The sequence below is a fragment of the Ursus americanus genome, chromosome 7 (genome assembly GCF_024610735.1).
Source record: "Ursus americanus isolate L20-20 chromosome 7, mUrsAme1.1.p, whole genome shotgun sequence".
Lineage (NCBI taxonomy): Eukaryota > Metazoa > Chordata > Mammalia > Carnivora > Ursidae > Ursus > Ursus americanus.
Window position 1 is genome coordinate 36,035,998 of NC_142133.1, and position 20,303 is coordinate 36,056,300.

Sequence of the window (20,303 nt, forward strand, 5' to 3'; positions counted from 1 at the left end):
CAAATGGATGGAGATGGGGAGGAGGGTGAACGGGCCAGGAGCACCTGGTTGCATCAGCCTCTGCCATTGCCAGATGGAAGTATCAGCTCTGCCATCGCTGCAACCTACCACCTGCGAGTGACTCAGCCAAGAACCTGGCGCTTTGCCTACTGGGTCCTGCAGTGAGGACCGGGGGGGGGGGGGCTAAGAAGGCACCTGGGGGTAAATGCATCCTAGGAAGAGAGACGGGGCAATTCTGAGACCAGCGTGGTAGAGTCACAAACCAATGCCCCCACTTCAGAACCCCAATATATTCACGTCCGAGCCCTTTGTGACGGGGGAGGTAATTAAAAAGTGGAAACTCTGGTAGGTCTTGGACCTCAGAAGCACTGCTCTCAGACGGGCACACCCTTTCGCCACACATAACTCAGAGGAAGTAAAGCATTTCCTTCTGTGGCATCGTGGGCCACCAAGTGGCTTGGACACCTTAAGGGATTAGCTGCATCAAGGATAACCGCTCCAAGGGGGAGAGTGTGGGGCCAGTGGGAGTGGCAACCTCCCCTCCAGTGTGTTTGGAGGGTGGAAGGTGTGGAAGGGGAGAAGGGCAAAGTACCAGGGACACTGTGAGCTTGTTTAGAGAATTTATGAATACATAAGAGCCACCCCCGTCCCCGCCATATGCACCTTTCTGAAATAACCAGGGACAAGCAAAGCAGCAGGGGTCCCCCGCACTAACAGGTGGGAGTACACGCCACGTCAACAAGGGAATAGCGAAACTGGCAGACTCATGCGCTGCTGGCATAAAAGTTAGCTCAATTCACTTGGAGAGCTATTTGGCAATTTGTTACAAGGGTCATAAATATATTTAGTCGTGCTCCCAGAGACATACCCTGAGGAAAGAATCCAAAAGAAGGGAAAAGCTTCTAGGCATGAAGAGGGAGCATCGCAATTGAACCTGGAGGCAACATAAATATCCAACAGAGAATGCTTCATTGAATTACACATGTCCATCTTAGTGGAACATCATGACATTTTTAAAAAGATTAATTTATTTATTTGAGGGAAACAGAGTAAGCCAGCACGCGTGGAGGGACAGAGGAAGAGAGAGAGAGAGACAGAATCTCAAGCAGACTCCCGGCTGTGTGTGGAGCCCAAAGTGGGGTGCAATCTCACAACCCTGAGATCGTGACCTGAGCCAAAACCAAGAGCTGGATGCTTAAATGCACCATCCAGGCGCCCCAAACATGACACATTAAAAGGATAAACTTCAAGACTTTCCAGCAACATGGAGAAAAGAACAACTTGAAAACTCGAGTTTAAAAAGCAGGAGTCACAACACCTGGCACGTGTTGTGAGGAGCACTGGATGTTATACGGAACTGACGAATCGTTGAACACTACACCGAAAACTAATGATTATACACTGGCTAACTAAACATAAAAAGATAAAATAAAATAGATGAAAAAATAAAAAGCAGGAATCAGGGGCGCCTGGGTGGCACAGCGGTTGAGCGTCTGCCTTCAGCTCAGGGCGTGATCCCGGCGTTGTGGGATCGAGCCCCACATCAGGCTCTTCCGCTATGAGCCTGCTTCTTCCTCTCCCACTCCCCCTGCTTGTGTTCCCTCTCTCGCTGGCTGTCTCTATCCTGTCGAATAAATAAATAAAATCTTTAAAAAAAAAAATAAATAAAAAGCGGGAATCAAAATCGTCTCCTTACCACAACTAACGGCTGTATAAAAATATGAGCGCCCCCAGACAAAGGCTAACAGCGCGCGACGTGACAGCGGACGCTTCTGCAGTATTCTGGCCAGGAGACGCTCCCCTTCCACACTTCCCAAACCTCCCAGTATGCTGATCTAGGATCTTTGAAATGAAATAAGGGAAATATTACTAGACGTGTCACAAGATAAACCATAACATAACGAAACAAAGATCACCAGGCAGAAGCAGACAAAGGGCTCGGGACCCTGGGCTCCTCTTTAGATACGTGATGGTGTGAGCTGGGAGACTGGGGTGGTCCCGAGCTCTCGGGTCCTGTAGGCTCCACTGTCCAGCACCCTTGCCCACACGGACTGTCTGGACAGAGCTGAAAGAGGACAAGCCTTCGGGGAGGGGGAGCAGCCCCCTGGGCCCTGCAACGAAGACCCCCTCAGGAGCGCAACTGGGCCCCTGGTGCGAAGGGCAGCCGGGTCGCAGGGGACAGCCCTGTGTGAGCGGAAAGGGCAGGAGCCCCACAGGAGGCTCGGAGGGCAGGCTCCACCCACCAGCCGAGGTCTGCTCCCATCCATCGCATACATCCCCCACGAGGGGACGGGACTCACCACTCAGAGCGGACGTGCTGTTCTCCAGGGCCTGGCACACAGCCAACAGGAGACCTGCGTGGGGAGAAGAGAGGAAAGGTGAGAGTCTGCTTGGCAAACTGCTTCCAGGACTTGAGGGCAGGCCCCTTGAAAGGTAAAGACCAGGCAGTTTTACGGAGAGGCCGAAAGGCAGGCCTGGCCACATAACTTGGGGGGCTCAGTGCAAAAGGAAAATGTGGGACCCCTATTCAAAAAGCAGCAAAAAAAGTGCCATTAAAGGTACTCAATATAAAGCTTTTACCTTCCTTCCATGGTCTCTCTCTACCTGTTCTGGAGTTTTTTTGTTTTTCTAATACTGTATACATTTTTTAATTGTAAAGAAACACACGTAAGATTTACTGCCGTCACCATTTTTAAGTGTGCAGTTCAGCAGCATTAAGCACATTCATGTTGTTGTGCGTGTCACGATGGCTGTTTCGCTGTGTATGCCGCCTCTCTCTGAGATGTGAGCATCCTTTTAGGCTGAGCACCGCACCTCACAGGCCACCAGCCACCGCAGGGGCGAGTGTGCAAGTGCACAGGTGACTGCCACGGCTGGTTTCCCTTCCCGCCAGCAGCTGGACAATGTGCCGTGACCCAGCCAGGGCAGGGCCATCTAGACAGGTCTTTCTTCTTCCCAAGGACTCCGACTGAGGCAGACAGCTGACCCCCAAGGGTATTACAACGTCTGTTTCTGGATGCATCGGGTACCTGGATAGGGGTAGGGGAGAGCCTTGCCCTTGTCTAGTGACCCACTGAAGAGGCCATAGAGCTGCCAGCCTGGGATGGGGACAGCTGTCACCACGCCCTGTTCCAAGAGGCCGTGAGGTGCACGCACCTAACACCAACTTTTCTTGTGTCCGGGCCCTGCCAGGGGCAGAGTGTGGCAGCGGTGAGGCAGGGAGGTGGCAGTCAGTAGGATCATGGGAGCCAAGGCTCCAAGTCCCTAGGACACACTCCGTTGTCCCACTGGACTTCACTTACGAACTACAAATTCAAAGGTAAGACTATTAAGAATTTCAAGACTGCAACCACGTGGCATTAGACCTCAGCCTCGGGGCCCATGTGAGCACGGGGACTCGGTGAGACGACAGACGCTGCACGCTCACGAAGATGCCCCTGCCAGCAGCAGATGACTTTCTGTGCCCTCCCATTACAGTACCGGAGGTTTCTGGAAACAGCAGCAAAGTTCCAATAAAGAAGGAACCTCTTGGGAGTTATGCAATCAGCATGCACTAAATTAGAATGACTTCCTAAAACTGAAATGCAGAAAGATAGCCCAGTGGCCGTGCACAGGCCGGGCCACCTATGGGTTCGCTCACACGCAGCTGGACCCCGACAGCACAGAAAACAAGCAGAGTCGTGGGCTGGTACTGCTCCACCGCACGCGACTAGCACACACTCTTGCATGCAGGTTGTGAGGGCTCCTTTCCCCCTTTCCACTCAGGGTGTAGACACGGAAGGCCTGGAGTCTCCGGGGAGAAATGTATTTGGAACAGGGAAAGCAATCAGGCTCAGGGCTTTCCTTTTGGCCTCTGAAAGAAGAAACATCACAGAAACGGCAGCCTGCTTTTCCTGGAGGTCTGGCATGGATTTCCCAAGGACCCCTACACAGCCCAGAAACCAGAGACTGAGGCTAGAGTAGGAGCAGCGGGCGAGGAGAGAAAGTGGGTGAAATCAAACGCCTTCCTCCATGCAATTTTTTCTTGCTGCTCATTTGGAAGCATGGCCCTTAAGGGTTCCTTGGAATCCACACGCCAAGCATCCGAGCGAGGCACTCCTGCCACGGCCAGATCCACATGGCCAGCTGGGGACCGGTCATGATCTGACTTTGCTGGTACTGCCACAAACCACTCCGGGCCAAAGTCAGCCAGTGACCCGTAGTAACATAGAGAACATGGGGATTCTTTGCATAACTCTGAGGAAGCACCGTTGGCCTGTCACCAACTGTCCCCGAACCAATGACTTATCTTGCCACCTCCCTCCCCGGACCCATATCCTGTCAATCAGCGAAAGCAGAGCCGGTACAGTTCCTGGTCTCCATATCAACCGCTGCTTGAGCAAAGCCAAGACAAGAAAGCAAATACTGTCCAACTGCCACCAGGACAGCGCGGAGACGGACACCGACTCTGGCGTCTGCGGACGGGCCCCTCCCCCAGCTGCGGGGCAGGTTACTTCGCCCGCTCTCTTCCTCACCAGTCAAGCTACCAGCTGCCAAGCTCACAAAGGCATTCTGGGAACTCATCAGTTTGCAAAACCACCATGTTCCACAGATGAAAGACACTGGGTGTTTTGAGCAATATGGAGAAGAATAGTTCCTTTCTATACCTGCAAAATCCCACAGTAAACAACATAATGCCCTGAGCTGCTCCCTGCGATCTTGGTTCAGGCGCAACTTCTGTTGATGAGAGGTGAGGCCTCTGCTTTCCCGAGGGTCCCAGACCAAAAGACAGGGGTCAGACCTCTTTCACTGCCCTCCCCCCCCACCAGGTGGGGGTGCCTCTTACTGGACAGGCACCAGTTCCGAGCCCAGCATTCAGGGTTTATGTGTTAGTCAGTCATGATCACCCATGATGTGGCTCCTCCCAGCCTCCCTGCCTTCTGGTCCAGCCTCCGGAAACATGTGGTTTTTACAGGCAAGGAAATGGAGGCTTACAGAGGTGAAGAATTTGCCTAAGCTCCTGCAGTCAAGTTTAAGCTCAAGGCTGTCCAAAAGCCCGTGCCCAGGACAGTGTTTCAGCATCACACCGCTCACCATCCTCTAACCATAGTCTGTCATGAAACACGGGCAGGTGTGTCTCAACAGCTACGACCCCCAAATGAGTCTGAACAATAAATTCAGCAGGCCTAGCAGCAAAGCTTGACCCCTCTGTTCTGAAGGCATCCACTGGAACTTTCTTGCTGCCTCCAGTTCCCCCCACTAGGAGCCAGGTCTGCCAAGGGGCAAGGGTGTGAACAGTCCAGACCCCCAGCTGCCTAATCTGCATAAGGCCAGGTGCCCAAATTGCCGGCCCCACGGCTGCGCTTGCAAAAGCCAGGCTGTGTGAAGGCCTTCCAGAAACCTGTGGCTCTGGTAGGCTCTGAGGCTCATCCGAAACACAGGCAATCCTTCCCTGGGGCACCTGTGTGCAGACGGTACAGCTGCCACACGCAGTGGCTCCAGGAAGAACACACACAGTTCAGATGGAGGCCTGAAGGCCACAGCCACAGGCTCCCCTCACCTGCCACGGGGCCCCACCAGTGGCCTCCCTCAAGGGCAGGAATCTCTTCCAGGCTGCTCTCGCCAGCATATTTCTGCTTAAGGAGCTCCAAAGAGGGGAATCCCTGGATCATGAACTTCAAAAAAGAAAAAAGGGGAAGTAGTGGGGGGGGGGGGCAAACCAGTGAAAGTGGCTCCCCCAACCACAGGAGTGGAAACCCAGGCCTGCCCTCAAGGGGGATAAGGGTTGCAGTGCTTGTAATTCAGCTGTTTGCAACTTAATGTTTCAAACAGAAAGAATGTCAAAAAAGAGGCTAACATATTTACCTTGTGAATTCCCAGACCGAAGCCACCATGAAACCTGTCCACTGATGTGTCAATGGTAACTGCTGTTGAGAGGTGCCAGGCCCCTATCTCCCCTGGGCCACAGAGCAGCATCCCCCCACACATCCCAGTCCCTCAGTGCAGCCCTTCACTCATGCATGGGATTGGGACACCCTCTATCCTCTCCCACCCGTCAGCCTCGTGACCACCTCCTCTGGGGACACTCAGCTCTAGTGCCCAGATCTGGGAGAAGCATCCTTAGGCCCCTGGCAACTCCAGCGGAGTTGACCTTGCCCTGCTCTGGCACCTACGACAGCCAGTATTTGCTTCCCGGCTCTGACCCAGTCACTGTTTGGATCGTTGCTCCCCCCAGAGATCCAGAGTTCCACATCTCATCCATTTTAAGTTCCCACAGGCCAGGCTGCCTGAGTGAAAGGGTAGAGGGTAGGCTGTGGTGTCACGGAGATGTGGAGGGGGTGGCGAGAGGGTTCTGTAGATCCTTCTGGATAAAGGATACCCTGGATTTAAAGGAGATGCTGAAAAAAGACCCATGGGTAAAGGAACAATGCAGGCAGGGGAGAGACGCAGAAGAGAATGTGGGTGCTGGGGGGAGGGCAGCCAGGATCCACCCCCCTTTCTCTCCTGCTGTAGTCAGGGCTGGAAGGTCATAGGGGACACAGCCTGAAGGTCATAGGGGACACAGCCTGGAGCTCAGGAAGTGGTGGGTGGTACTTAGAGTCTTACAGTTTGGCCTGAGGTTTACAGGGACACGCACAGGGCAACTGTGTGGGCACAAAAATGCGTGTGAGCAGGTCACGCAGGACCCAGGACCTACTGGTATGGCTTCTAAGGCCTCTTCCCTTATGAACTGCATTCCAATATTTAAGATTTACCTGCAAGCACAGCAGGATTTTATGTGCATAGCAAAAACTGTAATATTGTAGGACTTTATCAGTATTTTTAAATGCAAGAGGTTTTGATCCACGGGACGATGCTGGTTTCAGGGTAAGAAGTGGTTAGGAAGAAAGAAAAAGAGAACAAACGCACTGCAGGTAGGACAAGGAGGGAGTCTGGTAGGACCGGGAACTAGGAGCTTGCCCCTGGCGAGAACACCCATAAATGTCATGGCTGAAAGTAGCCACCCGCATCCCCAACACCCCTGTGTAGGGAGCATGGCCTTCACAGTCTACGGTTTCTCTCCAAGGAAGAGGTGACAATTCACATTTGTCCCTGCTTACAGAGACATAGTGACACTTGCTTCAGAGGATGTCAGGCAAAGCTGCAGAGGAATCTGTGGAAGAACTGGCCAGACAGGATTAGGAATACTCTGGGGATAGCAGGGAGAGTTTAGAAATATGTGACACGGGAATGAATCATCCTGGGCAGACGGGCTTATGGGACAGAGGGCTCTTTCTTCCACGGTCCCAGCATCTGGAACACTGCTTTTAAAACACAGGTTGGACCCTGCTACCCAAGGAGAGAGCCTTACAGAGAATTTATTTGAAAGAGTTAGTGTCCTGTAACAGGTGGCGGGTCGCAATGCACAGCAAAGAAACCAGCGATGCAGGGAGCGGGCAGCTTTTAGCTACAAACCCACAGAGGTGAGGTCCTGACCCCTTTGCCCCAACAGAGCCATGACATGCAACAAGTGAAGCAGGAAGACATTTCTATGCCAGTGGCAGGTGGTGGAGGGAAAACCACTAGGGCCTGATTGGTCTCCTGAGCTCCCTCCTGACATGATTCAGTCACAGAATTACCACAGCGGCTGACAGCTTTAAGTAACAGCTGTAACATTTGCTCGGGCACTTACTCCATGCCCTGCAGTCTCGCTCGAGAGTCAATGCAAGCTCCAGGAAGTGGATACCGTCGTGCTCCCATTTCGGAGGTAAGAAAGTAGAGGTACAGGAGATTAAGTAACCTGCCCAAGGTCACCTAGCTTATAAGTGACGGCCATTGCAAGCTCTTGTCACAAGGTCCAGTGGGCCCCACTTTGCTTCTGCTTCTCCTGTGAAGTACAAAGAACACAGACATGCTAGAAAAGACCACCGCCTCCTCCTCTCTCCTGCAGAGAAGCCGGGTATATGTTGTGACACAGGGAACACAGGCTCACAGGGAGCCCGGAGATGAGGGTCAGATGGTATGAATGGCGTCACCCTTAGCCAATCACTTCACCTCTCTCAGTCTTAGGCTGTTTATCGTTAAATGACAGAGTCGGGCCAGAATGTCTGCCAGTCCATAGAGTCCAGGCATCTATGAAGATACAGGGTTGTCCAGCCATCCAGCCAGGGACGGGGGGACACAATGGCTCCATTCCAACACTCCGTAGGTGGATCCCCACCTTGAAGAAGGATCAGACAAAGTAAAGCCTCCGTGTGCTTGTTTCAGCCAGCGAGCTTGGTTTATGGTAATTTTGTCCTTCAATTTAGCATGGCGTTTACATCAAATATCGGAAGACAGTGAGACCCAAAATTGGACCCTAAACAAGCACTTTCTTTCTTTTTTTTTTTTTTTAAAGATTTTATTTATTTATTTGACAGAGATAGAGACAGCCAGAGAGAGAGGGAACACAAGCAGGGGGAGTGGGAGAGGAAGAAGCAGGCCCATAGCAGAGGAGCCTGATGTGGGGCTCGATCCCATAACGCCGGGATCACGCCCTGAGCCGAAGGCAGACGCTTAACCGCTGTGCCACCCAGGCGCCCCTGAACAAGCACTTTCTATCTTTACGTTTTCAACACAGTCTTGATAACATACTCCAAGCTCACAACCCACGAGGGAATGCACTTGGGTCAGTGAGCTTGGGACTCTCCGCCGCCCCTCCTAATGACCCCTGGGGTGGCCGTAAGTGGCAAAGTCCACCTTGATGAGTCTAAGGCAACACCTCATGATTATGACATCATGGAGAATAAGCCAGTGTTACCTGAAGGCTCATAGGTATTTTCCATATCCATCTCAGTATATCTGCAGATGGGAAAAAGCCAAAGTATTCAGGATGAACCTTCAGGGTCAAGGAGGAAGACATGAGCAGATGGGCGTCTCGACTGCAAGGTCTACCATTTTCTAATTCTGACTCAGGGTCTGTTATGGCAGAGCAGAAAGGAGCCTTGCGCTCAGAACTGGGTTCAAATCCGAGCTCTGCCATCCCAACTGTGAGACCTTGGGTGTGTTATCTAACCTTATCGAGCCTCGGCATCCTCATTCATAAATAAGGATGACAACTCCTCACATGGCTTCGGCAAGGATTCAATGCAATAAAATGGAGTACACATAGCCAGAGAAAAATAGAATCTTCCATACGAAAGCAAAGGCAGATGAGGATGGGCTGCCAAAGTCGCCATACTGATCGCATGTTTCCACAGACGCTATGCCTCCAGCACCCTGACCACTCTCCAGAAGCCTGTACCTCAAACCATGTGTTCAAAAATAAACTCATCTCATCCCTGACCTGTTCCACCTCCTCCTGGCTTCTAGGTGGGTCTGAGGACCCGAGAGCCACTGTCTACCCCTCCCTCCCCTTTACCCCATATCCAAGCCCAGGCCTCCTCCGCAGCCTGCCTCCACATCGTCTATCTCATCCATCCCCCCCACCCCGCTGCATCCCTACTGCCAATGCCCCAGTTCAGGCCTCATCATCTCTCCTGGGCTATCACAATAGTTGCCTGACTGGTTTGCCTGCCAACAGCGTTTTTACCTTTGCTCCTGCTGCCAGGGTGAGTTTCCTGAAACACTTGCTGGACCATAGCACTTCTTTCCTCTCAACTCCCCACAGGCTTCCTGCTCACAGAACCCAGTCTCCAGTCCTGAGCAGAGATGGGAGGTACAGAACCTGGTCCCAAACCCCATTTCCACCTGCTACTCCCTCTGGACCCATGGACTCCAGCTGCCTGTCATAGTTCCCTTTTCCCTGCACACGACCTGCCCTCCCTTGGCTTGGAGCTATGGGCTCACGCGACCCGGGTCCGGACTCCAGTCCCTGTGGCTCTGTGGTACTTAACTGCCTGAGCCCTAGTTTTCCCTGCTGTAAAAAGAGCTGAAGATAGCTCTTTGCTGCACAGGGTTGTAATAAAGATTAAATGGGGGGAGGGGACCCATGGAAAACGTGTGGGATACAGAGTGGCACATAATAAACACACAATGCATGGAGCTACCACCGAGAGTTGCCGGAATATTCTGATCTCTCAGGTTGGCACGTCCCTCCCCATTCCTCCAACCGTGGAAGTCAGAATTGCCCCTCGAAGCGCCACCCAAATGTCAGAAATAATCAATTCTTCTTCAGAGCAGGCCTTATTTGATTCTGCCTTGTAATTTCGAAGTTTTCCCATCTTCTCGGTCTCCCCCTCCGGTGCGGCCAGGAACCATATGCGGCTCATCTGTACCCCCCCACCGGGCACCATGCCTCATGCCTAGTTAGGTCTTTGACGCATGTCTGTTGAACTGAGTTTCTCTAAGAGGTCACCAGCTTGAAAACCGAGTGGAGGGGTGAGTGCTGAGGGTGTGCAGATGGGGCATGGGAAAACCAGCTGATCCTCGGAATTCCTTCCTCACGTCTATGGTAGGCCCTCCAGAGACACAGCTCTAACTCCTGGTTCTCATTCTGATTTCGGCGGAGACGAACGACTCTGGAAACGTGGCACCCGGGCATGCATTCAAGTACTTGCTGAGCACGCTACACGGCCGACTCCGGCCCAGGTGCCGCAGACCGAGAAAGGCCTAAGAGTGCCTTCTCTTACAGTGTCCACAACATACCCTTCCTATGAGAAGTAATGCTCCCAGTTCCTGGCGAGCCATTCCCACTGCACTACGTGATACATGTCTGACCGCACTATCATTCCTGGGCGGTGAGGGGAGTTAAAATGTGTCTTTTTTTTTTTTTTTTTAAGATTTTACTTATTCATTTGACAGAGAGAGAGAGAGAGCGCATGCACGCACAAGCAGGGGGAGTGGCAGGCAGGGGGAAAGGGAGAAGCAGGCTCCCCGCTGAGCAGGGAGCCAGATGTGGGGCTCGACCCCAGGACCCTGAGCCGAAGGCAGACACTTAACTGACTGAGCCACCCAAGCACCCCTCTGTCTTCTATTTCAATAATGATGTGAACTAGCCTCGGTAGAGGAGAGGAGTGCGGAGTGCCATCCTTCTCTGGAGCCGGGAGGGAGTCTCCGGAACCCATATGCCAAGATGACCCTGACTTGCTTGGGCACCTGCTGACAGACTCCAGAGAGGTTCATTTTCACATGCTTAACTCATTTTGTAGGATTTTCACGAAAACTTTATGAGAAAACAGGAAGACCTGCCCTGGTGACCACAAGGAGGAGGAGACAGAGTCAAGAGGGGGCCAGCGCCGAGTGGAATGGCTTGGAGCAGCAGAGGGCCAGCCCCAGGACTGCGTGCTGAGCTCTACACGCCCAGGGGCTCTTCGAGCAAAGGCAGGACTTGCCACAGGGGTTCACAGTCTAGAGGATGAGACGCAACTGAAGCCAACACACTTACGTTCAGCAAGTTTCTCTCATGTTCCCTATTCAAGCCCTTTGCTCCCCCCAAATGCATCTACCTGGTTCAGTGTCCTAAATGTCCTCATTCTTTCTGCTGCCCCAGCCCCTTGGACCCAGCCTTCGGGGCACACTAGACCCCGACGTCCTCCACAGCACCCTCCTGACCTCTCCAGCAGGCACGCCCTCTCCTTTCGCCCTGGACACGGTCAGTCCCGTCAGCGCTGGGTGGGAGCGGGGCCCACACAGTCACTCACGTGAGCCGGCCCCATTGCGCTCCCTCTCTCGGCCCAGACCTCATCTCCCGCCATGTCTGGTTTAGGAGAACTGGTTCCGGTGTTCCTTCCCCTACCTCAAGGGGCAAATGGGAATATTTGCAAAATGCTTTGAGCTCTTTACACTCGAGATCTTAATTAATGCCCAGGACCGACACCACGTGCACAGGCATCAGAAACCATGCAGCTGCAAAAGGTGATGTGTGCCCTTCCCGGCTTCTGGAAAGGCATGCAGAAGAAGAAAGGGCTAAATCAAAAAGCCAGAGAGACCCTCTCAGGAGGATGCGGAGGCTGCCCGCTGAGATACCTTTGTTTCTGAGATCTGGTGGGTGATTTCACACCTCACACTGCCACGCAGACATCTTCCTCTTCTAACAGCCCACCCACTTCCAAGCCTCCTAGAACCGCGCGGCCACTGATTTGGTGGTCTGACAGCACCCGCTCCTCTGAAGCAAACAGCATTCAGGGACAACGTATCTTTATCAGAAGATGGGCTAACCAGGAGGCAGCAGGCATCTCCTCTGGGCAGGAATGGCCCTGGGCCCGCTCCCACCCACACGGACCGATGCTACGCCCTTTTTTGTGGGGAGGAAGCAGTCGTCTCTTGGGCAGAGCTAAAGCCTTAGCAAAGACCTGGGCCAAGGGCTGGGTACTGAGTCAAACTTCCTTTGCCAGCAGGCCTGCTCCCGCGCTGGCTGGCGGAGGGCCCTGTCCGGGCACTGCGGGGCAGCGGGGTGAGGATCACGGAGCCCTCCCGAGCCTGCTGGAGATCCCCGGGTGCTGAATCACCAACAGGCTCAACCAGGGCCGAGGTCTGCGACCGCAAGCCGCTGTGCCAAGCTGAGGCGCTCCGAAACCTTGTGCCAGCTGCCTGACACCGATTTGAGGCATCAAAGCGGCTGTGGAAAGGGCTACGCTTGACTTTCCCAGAGTCCCAGAGGAGAGAAGGAGTGGGGGAACGGGCTAGAGACCAGGCCAGGATGAAGCGGAAGATGCAGTGGTCCTACCTGCAGGGCTCAGTTCCCTCAGTACTGGGACCAGGTGGGCCGAGACCTGGCTGCCAGGAAATTCAGAAATCAAATGCCAGCTCTGGCAGTGTCCCCCAGGACCTTATAATTCCCCCCTCCCTCTCCACGGAGGCCCATGGCCATGTCTCAGTTTCCCCTGGCCTTGTGGCCCCAGAAGGTCCATCTGCCAGGCCCAGGGTCAGCAGTGGCTCGGCTTGGACCTTCGACCAGCAGAGTTAGCCTCTCAGCAGTCCCCACAGAGCCCGGCCAATCCTTCAGCTATGTCACGGCCATAGGTACACACCATTCACTGCAAGTGGCTTGGAAGGCTATGTACCAGGAGGAGATAAAAAAAAAAAACAACAAAACGCAATCCTTGAACTCTGCCCCATTTCCTCCATGCGAATAGCTTGGTGGTGACAAACTCTTCCCTTCCTGATGCTTCACTCGGGACACCCCCAGAACCACCCTGCGAAAGGCATTGCGATGCTTGGGCCAAGATAAATACCAGTGTGACTTGGAAGAATTTCAGATCGATGCAGCATCAGCCTGGGAAGGGGTGGTGGATGGAGGGGACAGCCAGCCTTGCACCAATGCTAATTACCAATGGCCAGGCCTCCATTGTGTTCTGTGTTCTCAAGGCTGGCCACAGAACACCCCTGAGGAGAACTCACTTGATCAGATGGGGGCCACTGATTGAGAAGCAGGGGCTAAACAGGGGCTAAATAGGTTCCCAGAACCACAGATTCGTAAGAGTTAAGGGGAAAACAACCTGAGGTTCTTGTAACCTTACATTTCTCAACCCCCATCACACTGCTGACTGGGAAAATGTCTACATGCTTTTCCTTGCACCCTGGAGAGGAGGGGCAGGAGGAGAGGAAGAGGGGAGAATGGGTGAGAGAGGGCCCGGGGGACAAGTGCAGGTACCAGCTGCTGAAAAGGGTCCAGACAAGGAGAAGGCAGGAGGTGCTGGGTTGACAACCTTGCATGGGGAGACCCTGAGCTGGCCACCCCTACCCTGGGGCCCTCACTGCTGGTAGTTCCCCCTAGGGGGCCTCTGGAAACTCGTGGGGTAGCTTCTGATGGTCGCAATGACTGGGGGGCACTCCTGGTATTTAGGCAGTAAGAGCAGGGATGCTAAGTTGAGGTAATGCACAGGATTTTGTCCTGCGTAAGATGCTCAGTGCACCCCCATTGAGAAATCCTGCTCCCCACCAGGGATAGTCCCTTCCAGCACAGGACATTCAGCCTCCAATTGCACATGCGCAGAAGTACCCAAACTCAGAGGAAATGGACCAAGCCGGAAGTCACGTGAATGGATGGTGGCACTCATTAGAGCCTGGTGAATGGTCTTCGAGAAGCTCGTGGGGGGCGTGGGGGGGGGTCCTGCTGATCTGCCTGCTCTCCTTTAACTGGGATGCTCCCTTCCCCCTTCGCAATTCCCTGTATTCTTATGTTCATCTGTCTCTCTGCACTAACCCGGAGCACTTGGGTTGCACGATATGAAGCCTACCTATAAAGTAACGAGACCGACAAAGCACAAACAGCACCCACTCCCAGTGTTTTACAGTCGTGGGCTTCCAAAGAGACTCCCAGAAGCCCTAAGGGGGAGGAACTGATAGAAGGAGGGATGTATTCTCGTCTCTTGGCCCACTGCCCAATTTTAGGGCCCCTGACAAATTTCCCTTGGCCAATGTGGATTCTTCCAGACGCAGGGGGCACAGCCATTCAGTGAATGCCCCCAAAGCACTCAGTCATATGGGCCAAGTCTTGTCTGCCTCCAGGACACAAACAGTAAGGAACAGGGCATGCCTGTCCCTACATTTCTGGGGTGGAGAGCATCACGTACCTTTTTGTGGTGTCAACTTAAAGCATTTTAAAGGAAGACGAAAAACCTGGGAAGACAAAGTAGCTCTTCTCTTTTTGGAAATGGGAATGGGATCTCTCCCCCCAATCTGCTCCTGCCCCTTTCCCTATTTACTTTTTTGAACTTTTGGAGGGAGAGAAGGGTAGAGAGGAGAAGCAAAAGGGAAGAGGGAACAGGGAAAAGAGGACATTTTCTACTAGGATGGTTCAGCTCAGGCAAGAATAGGAGAATGACAGAACAATGTGGGTGGCAGCCTGCACGTTTAAATCCCAGATAGGAGCGCAGTGAGAAGGGGGTCTTGATTAATATTCAGTGTATTCCCAAAGCATTGCCTAGAAAAAAAATTGGACTCCTCTTAGAAGAAGGTGGTATAGGAAGCAAAACCAGCTGGTGAGATGGTATAGCTACTTTGGTGGACAGCTGAGTGGTTTGTGGCAAAATAAAACATCAGAGAAGCACATGGTCCAGCAACAGAGTTTCTTGGTATTTACCCAAGTGATTGAAAACTTAAGTCCACAGAAAAACCCACACACGCTTTTAGTGGCTTTAGATGAATGGATAAACCGTGGTACCTCCAGACAATGGAATATTCAATACATAGTGTTAAGTGAAATAAGTCCATCAAAAGAAGCTCTAAACTGTGTGGGAGTCCACCTATAGGACATTCTAGAAAAGGTAAAACTATGGAGGCTGTAAAAAGATAGGTGGTTGCCAGCGGTTTAGGAGGAAGGCAGAGATAACTAGGGGAAGACAGGGGGCTTCTGGCGGAGCAACTTACTGTGTAAGCGGGGGATCCGGGTCACTATACATTTGTCAAAACTCCTGGAACGTACAACACAAAGAATCAGCTCTGGTGTACACTAGGGACTTCAGCTTAAATTTAGTTGGAAAAAGCGTGAACTTTTTTGGGGGGGAATACCACTTTTATTAGCAGTTTGGAATTTCTCCCCCTGAATATATGCTTGTAGGCCTAGATCTTGATTCTTTCCCGCAAGTACTGTCCATACCCCGGAACCGCACGGTCCACTCTACGGCGGTACCATACTTTCTTAAGCATTTTCCCAACGGCTGACCATCGTATTTATGATTTTAAGTAACACTGTAGTTACTATCTTTGAGCTTATAGCTACTTTTTAATGCTATTCTGATTATTACTATTTTTTAATTTGGATATAGTTGGCACACGTTACTTGAGTTTCAGGTGTACAACACAGCGATTCGGCTTTTCTATAGGTTGTGCTCTGCTCGCCACAAGTGCGGCTCCTCTTGGTCACCCCACGGCGCTCTCGATACCACTGACGGTATTCCCTGTGCTGTGTGCCCTTCATTCCCGTGACTTAGTCATTCCCTAACTGGAGCTCTGTATCTGCCCCTCCCCTTCACCCATTTTGTCCATCCCCCTGCCTCCTCCCCTCTGGCAACCATCAGTTTGTTCTCTGTATTTACATAAGGTCTGATTCTGCTGTTTGCTTGTTCATTTGTTTTGTTTTTAAAAAAAAAAAAAAAAACATTAACTTTAGTTAATAATAATGTACTAATATTGGCTCATCAATAGTAGCAATTGTACCACACTCAAGCAAGATGTTAATAGTGGGGGGATTATGTGGGTGGGGTAAGGAAGTATGTGGGAATTCTCTGTACTTTACACTCAATTTTTCCATTAAACCTGAAACTACAAAAAAAGTCTATTAAAAAAACAGCTGTGGACAATTACAACACTATGAAACAGAATTATTTTACTCTACGTTCTAAATTGTCCCATCATACTGCTTCCCTAAGATCAGGTAAAATGTCCTCCTAAGAAGGCCATGGCAGAAGCAGCTTGAATCGGACTTTTCTGGAAATGCAGAGAAGACACTGCTCAGCCTTCCACGGAGGCCCACGGATCTGGGCCTCACTCCCTGTCCATCGGCTTGGCTGAGTGTAAATACAGAGGCCAAGGCCCGCTTCCTGGCCAGGCTCTGCCATCGCTATGAATTCCAACTGGCTGAAAGCTCGGAGGCCAAGAAGTACAATTAGCTCCTTATATCATGAAGTGTGTTGTATGGGTGTGCTCGATAAATCTTTCCTGATAGCGGCTCCCTGGGAGAAGCCCTGAGCCGCTCTGGTCAGGGACTGGTTTGGGCTCCCGTGCGTCCTCAGTCTCACTCTCAAACCAAGAGCATGGCGGAGAACAGGAAGCAGAGGAGAATCCCGTTCCTTAGAGAGATAGGCCAGAGATAGGGGAGGGGAGGACTCTTCCAGTGAGAGGCTAGTAGGTACCATCAGTAATCGGAGGCCTTCAAAACAACCACAGAAATCCAGTATCTTGGTTTCAGGGCAACTGGCCTTGCTTTGGTGATTTTTGACATAAAATAGATAAAATATTGTAGACACGCTGTCTCTCAGCTGAGGACAAGTTATGAACGCAATTTTCAATCTGTTGTCAACTGGCTGTCAGCTCTGAGACTGAGGGAGCAGAATACAGGAGTTGCTAGAAGGGTGGTTTAAACCATTCCAATTTCTTGACCCTCTTGCTACATCAAAGGGTGGGCTCCCAAGTGGGTGTCAAGCACAACCTTTATCATACCAAAATGAAGCTACGGTTACAGAGAACGCTCCATCCCCGTTCCTGGTTTTTTTTTTTTTTTTATAATTCAGGCAGGAAAGGAACAAGAGAGTGCAGGGAGCCTTCTAATTATCCAACATCATCCTTCTGTAAAGACCTATAAGCAAGCTGATGAAGTCAGTGGCTTACTCCCCACCCCCAACATGGTCGTAACCTGACATTTTATTGTATGCTTATTTGCTTATTTTCTGTCTCCTTGGGACCAAGTGGGGGAGGTAAGAGTTTTTCACAGTAGGCTGTATTCTCAGTGCCAAGAACAGTGCCTGACACGTAGAGAGCTCTCAACAATACTTGAATAAATTCAGTTCCTTTTCAAGCCAAACCTGTCAGACTGTTCCAGAGCTGGTCAGGTAGTGTGAACAACAAAAGCCAACACTTGAACTCCTATTTGAGCAGGAACACTTCATAAGGACTTCATAAAATCTAGGTTCCTTCATTCTGAAATAAGAAGACACCATCAGAACTGTTCTATGGTGACAACTCTCCAAGAAATAGTTCAGACAATGGAGTGTTTTCTTCATCATGGAGGGGGGTGTGTGAGTAAATAGAGTCATCATGGTCTGAACTGGTGACATCTAATGGTGACTCGAATACACTGAGGGAACCAGTCCTGCAAATATCTACTGGGGGAAGAGCATTCAAAGCTGAAGAAACAGCAGGTGCAAAGGTACTGAGGTAGGAGTAAACTCAGCGTATTCCAGGAAGAGCAAGAAAGCTGCAGTAGGACAGTGGTGGGAAACAAGGCTGGGGAGATGCCAGGGCAGAGCTAGGAGTCTGGATTTCGTTCCAAGCTGGATAGGCACTGGCAGATTTTGAGCAGAGGAACTATGGCACCTGATGTCGGTGTTAGGAGAATCACTGGGGAGACTGAGAAGGGAAGCAGCTTTATGGAGGCAAGACTGGAAATTGGAGGAGTGGGGATAAGACCACTGCAAAAGTCCAGGTGAGAGGTGAGAGGGGTGGTGGGGGAGGCCAACAGAAGTGACCTTGGGAGGTGTGCTCCGGCCTCGTTCCTGCACGGCCCTCCTCTCTTCACCCTGTCTCTGCCTCTACTATTCCTCTGTTTTCTCTTCACCTTCTTAGGCCATGGTCAACCTTCATGGCCCATATCAAACATCAATGTCTTCGAAAACCTTTCCTGTCTACCTCAGATGGAGGACCCCATCTCCCTCAAAAAATTACAAAGCAGACAAAAGAAAAACAAACAAGAATGCAGGTCTAGAGAAACCCACTAGCAGGCTCAACACCCACAAGAGTCAAAGCCACAGAAGTCAATTTTATCTTGATCCTGATGTTCTCAAACTTCTCTCAAGAGCTTTCACTGACAGTTACCTTCCAGAGTCTGCCCAGAATCCCTGAGATCCCCCAGAATGCTACAAACTGGAATGAAGTTTCTGCCCCTGGTTATCCCCAGGCAGGTCTCAGGAATCTCTGTCCAAGATAACCGCAGGCTCACACGTGAGACACACATTCAACATCCAGGAGAAGGCAGCCTCTGGGTGGTGACAGCTGGGCTCAAGGCTTTCGGGAAGCTTACACGTTATCTAACCCTGCTCACCACAGATCCCTCCCACTCCTGCCTGCAGGCTGGACTAAAGCATCCTGGGCTCAACAGAGAAGGGCCCACAAGGAGCAAAGCAAATGAACTCACCTGGGACCCAGGACACACAAGCTGCAAATGTACAGACCAAGAGATTATTCTCTGCTCTGGGTTTCTCTGCCCTAAGTGTCCTGCCTCTGCAGCAACCTTTTATGCCCCGTGCAAGCACAGACCAGCTCTCTGCTGTCCTTCATAGCTGCCCCACCCCCCAGTGCCTGCGGGAGACACAGAGACAGTCATCCCCACTGATGCGGGTGTAGCAGTGGTGAGATGGGTGTGGGGCTGGAGCGCTAGGACAGGCCACATAACCTTGGGAACAGCGTCCTTCCCTCTAAGGAAGGTAGAAGTCAGCGTTCCTATCTGCTGCTGTGTCAGTACTATTTTGGAAGAAGGGCTAAGAAGGAAAAGGAAAAGGAGAGAGAAGAGGAGAGAGGCTCTGGGAGTAAATTATTCATCATCAATAAAAATGTATCTGTCAACCATTAAATATTAGGCATCATGCAAGGCACTGCAGAAGCTGAGAATAAGGGGAAGAGGGAAGGTGAAAGAAAAAGTCAAGAAGTAGGAACAGAAATCTCTAGATGAAACACACACACACACACACACACACACACACACACACACACGATTACTGTCAACGGAGCAAGAGGTCACCTGGAGACATCCCAGTGGTAGGACTACAAAATGAAAGTAGATTCTTCTCCCCCTGTATAAGGGAGGCAGTACCTAAGAATATCTATAGCTGTTCGTACCAATTTATCTACACCCTAAAATGGAAGGTTTTTACATAAACAAAGCCTTAGATTTTCAGAAAATTTCTGCCTGTGGAGCCTCTGAAAATAGCTCACCAGGTGATAAACAGCCCAGGTACAAACAACTGAGCCCTTTCTGAAGAGGCTAAAGTGGGGAAAACCAAGAACAGTGCACGGGTAGGTGGTTTAGAACAATCCAGACTTCTTTAATGCTTTCTAATGACCTCACTGGGCGCCTAAACACGCTTTTACACAAAAGTTAATGACTTTATCTTTAAGGCCAAACAGTGAGGCCATTCGCCCACTTCTCCGCTCGCAGAGGAGTCAGATGACATCACGGCCCCCAGAGGGCATTCTTGGCCGAGCCAGGACCAGCCTCTGCGATGAAGACCGCAGGCGCAGGAAGGGCCTCCATTCTGCACCCCAACCCTCCTCCCCGTTTGCAAGGGCGGCTGGTACCTGCCTCATTTAACGAGGCACGTTCAAGGGAAGACCCTTCTCACGTCCTAGGCCGCGGACTAGCCCGCCGCGCGGTTCGCCTCTCCGCCCGGCCTCGGACGCGCTGTCCGGCCGCAGGGCTCGCTGGCGGCCGCGGCGCTCAGACACGGCGGCTCCATCCTTGGCCTGGGAACAGTCGCCCACTGGAGCAGAGCCCTCCGCCTGCTGCGGGCGGCGCCTCCCACCCGGGAACAGAAAACAGCCGGACGGGCTTGTTCCCTGGTGAGTAGGTGAGGCACAGCTACGAGTGATTCAGCGCCTTTATTTTCTTTCCTGCCGGACAGCAGCGGGGCTCTCCCGCCCCCGGCTCGTCCTTGCTCTCACTCGGCAGCGCCATGCGCCTGGGGCTCCTCGGGGTCTGCGGTGCCCGCTGC

General features: G+C 51.8%; 1 protein-coding gene across 4 annotated transcripts in view; it reads right to left on the minus strand.

The window, feature by feature from the left end:
* Positions 1-20,303, minus strand: part of TGFA (transforming growth factor alpha) — a 109,201-nt gene that overhangs the window by 71,761 nt on the left and 17,137 nt on the right. For all 4 annotated transcript variants that reach the window (XM_045788213.2, XM_045788212.2, XM_087863506.1 and 1 more), the window contains exon 2: positions 2,301-2,354. In XM_045788213.2, the coding sequence (XP_045644169.2) occupies positions 2,301-2,354 (54 nt within the window). The remainder of the gene's footprint in view (positions 1-2,300; positions 2,355-20,303) is intronic.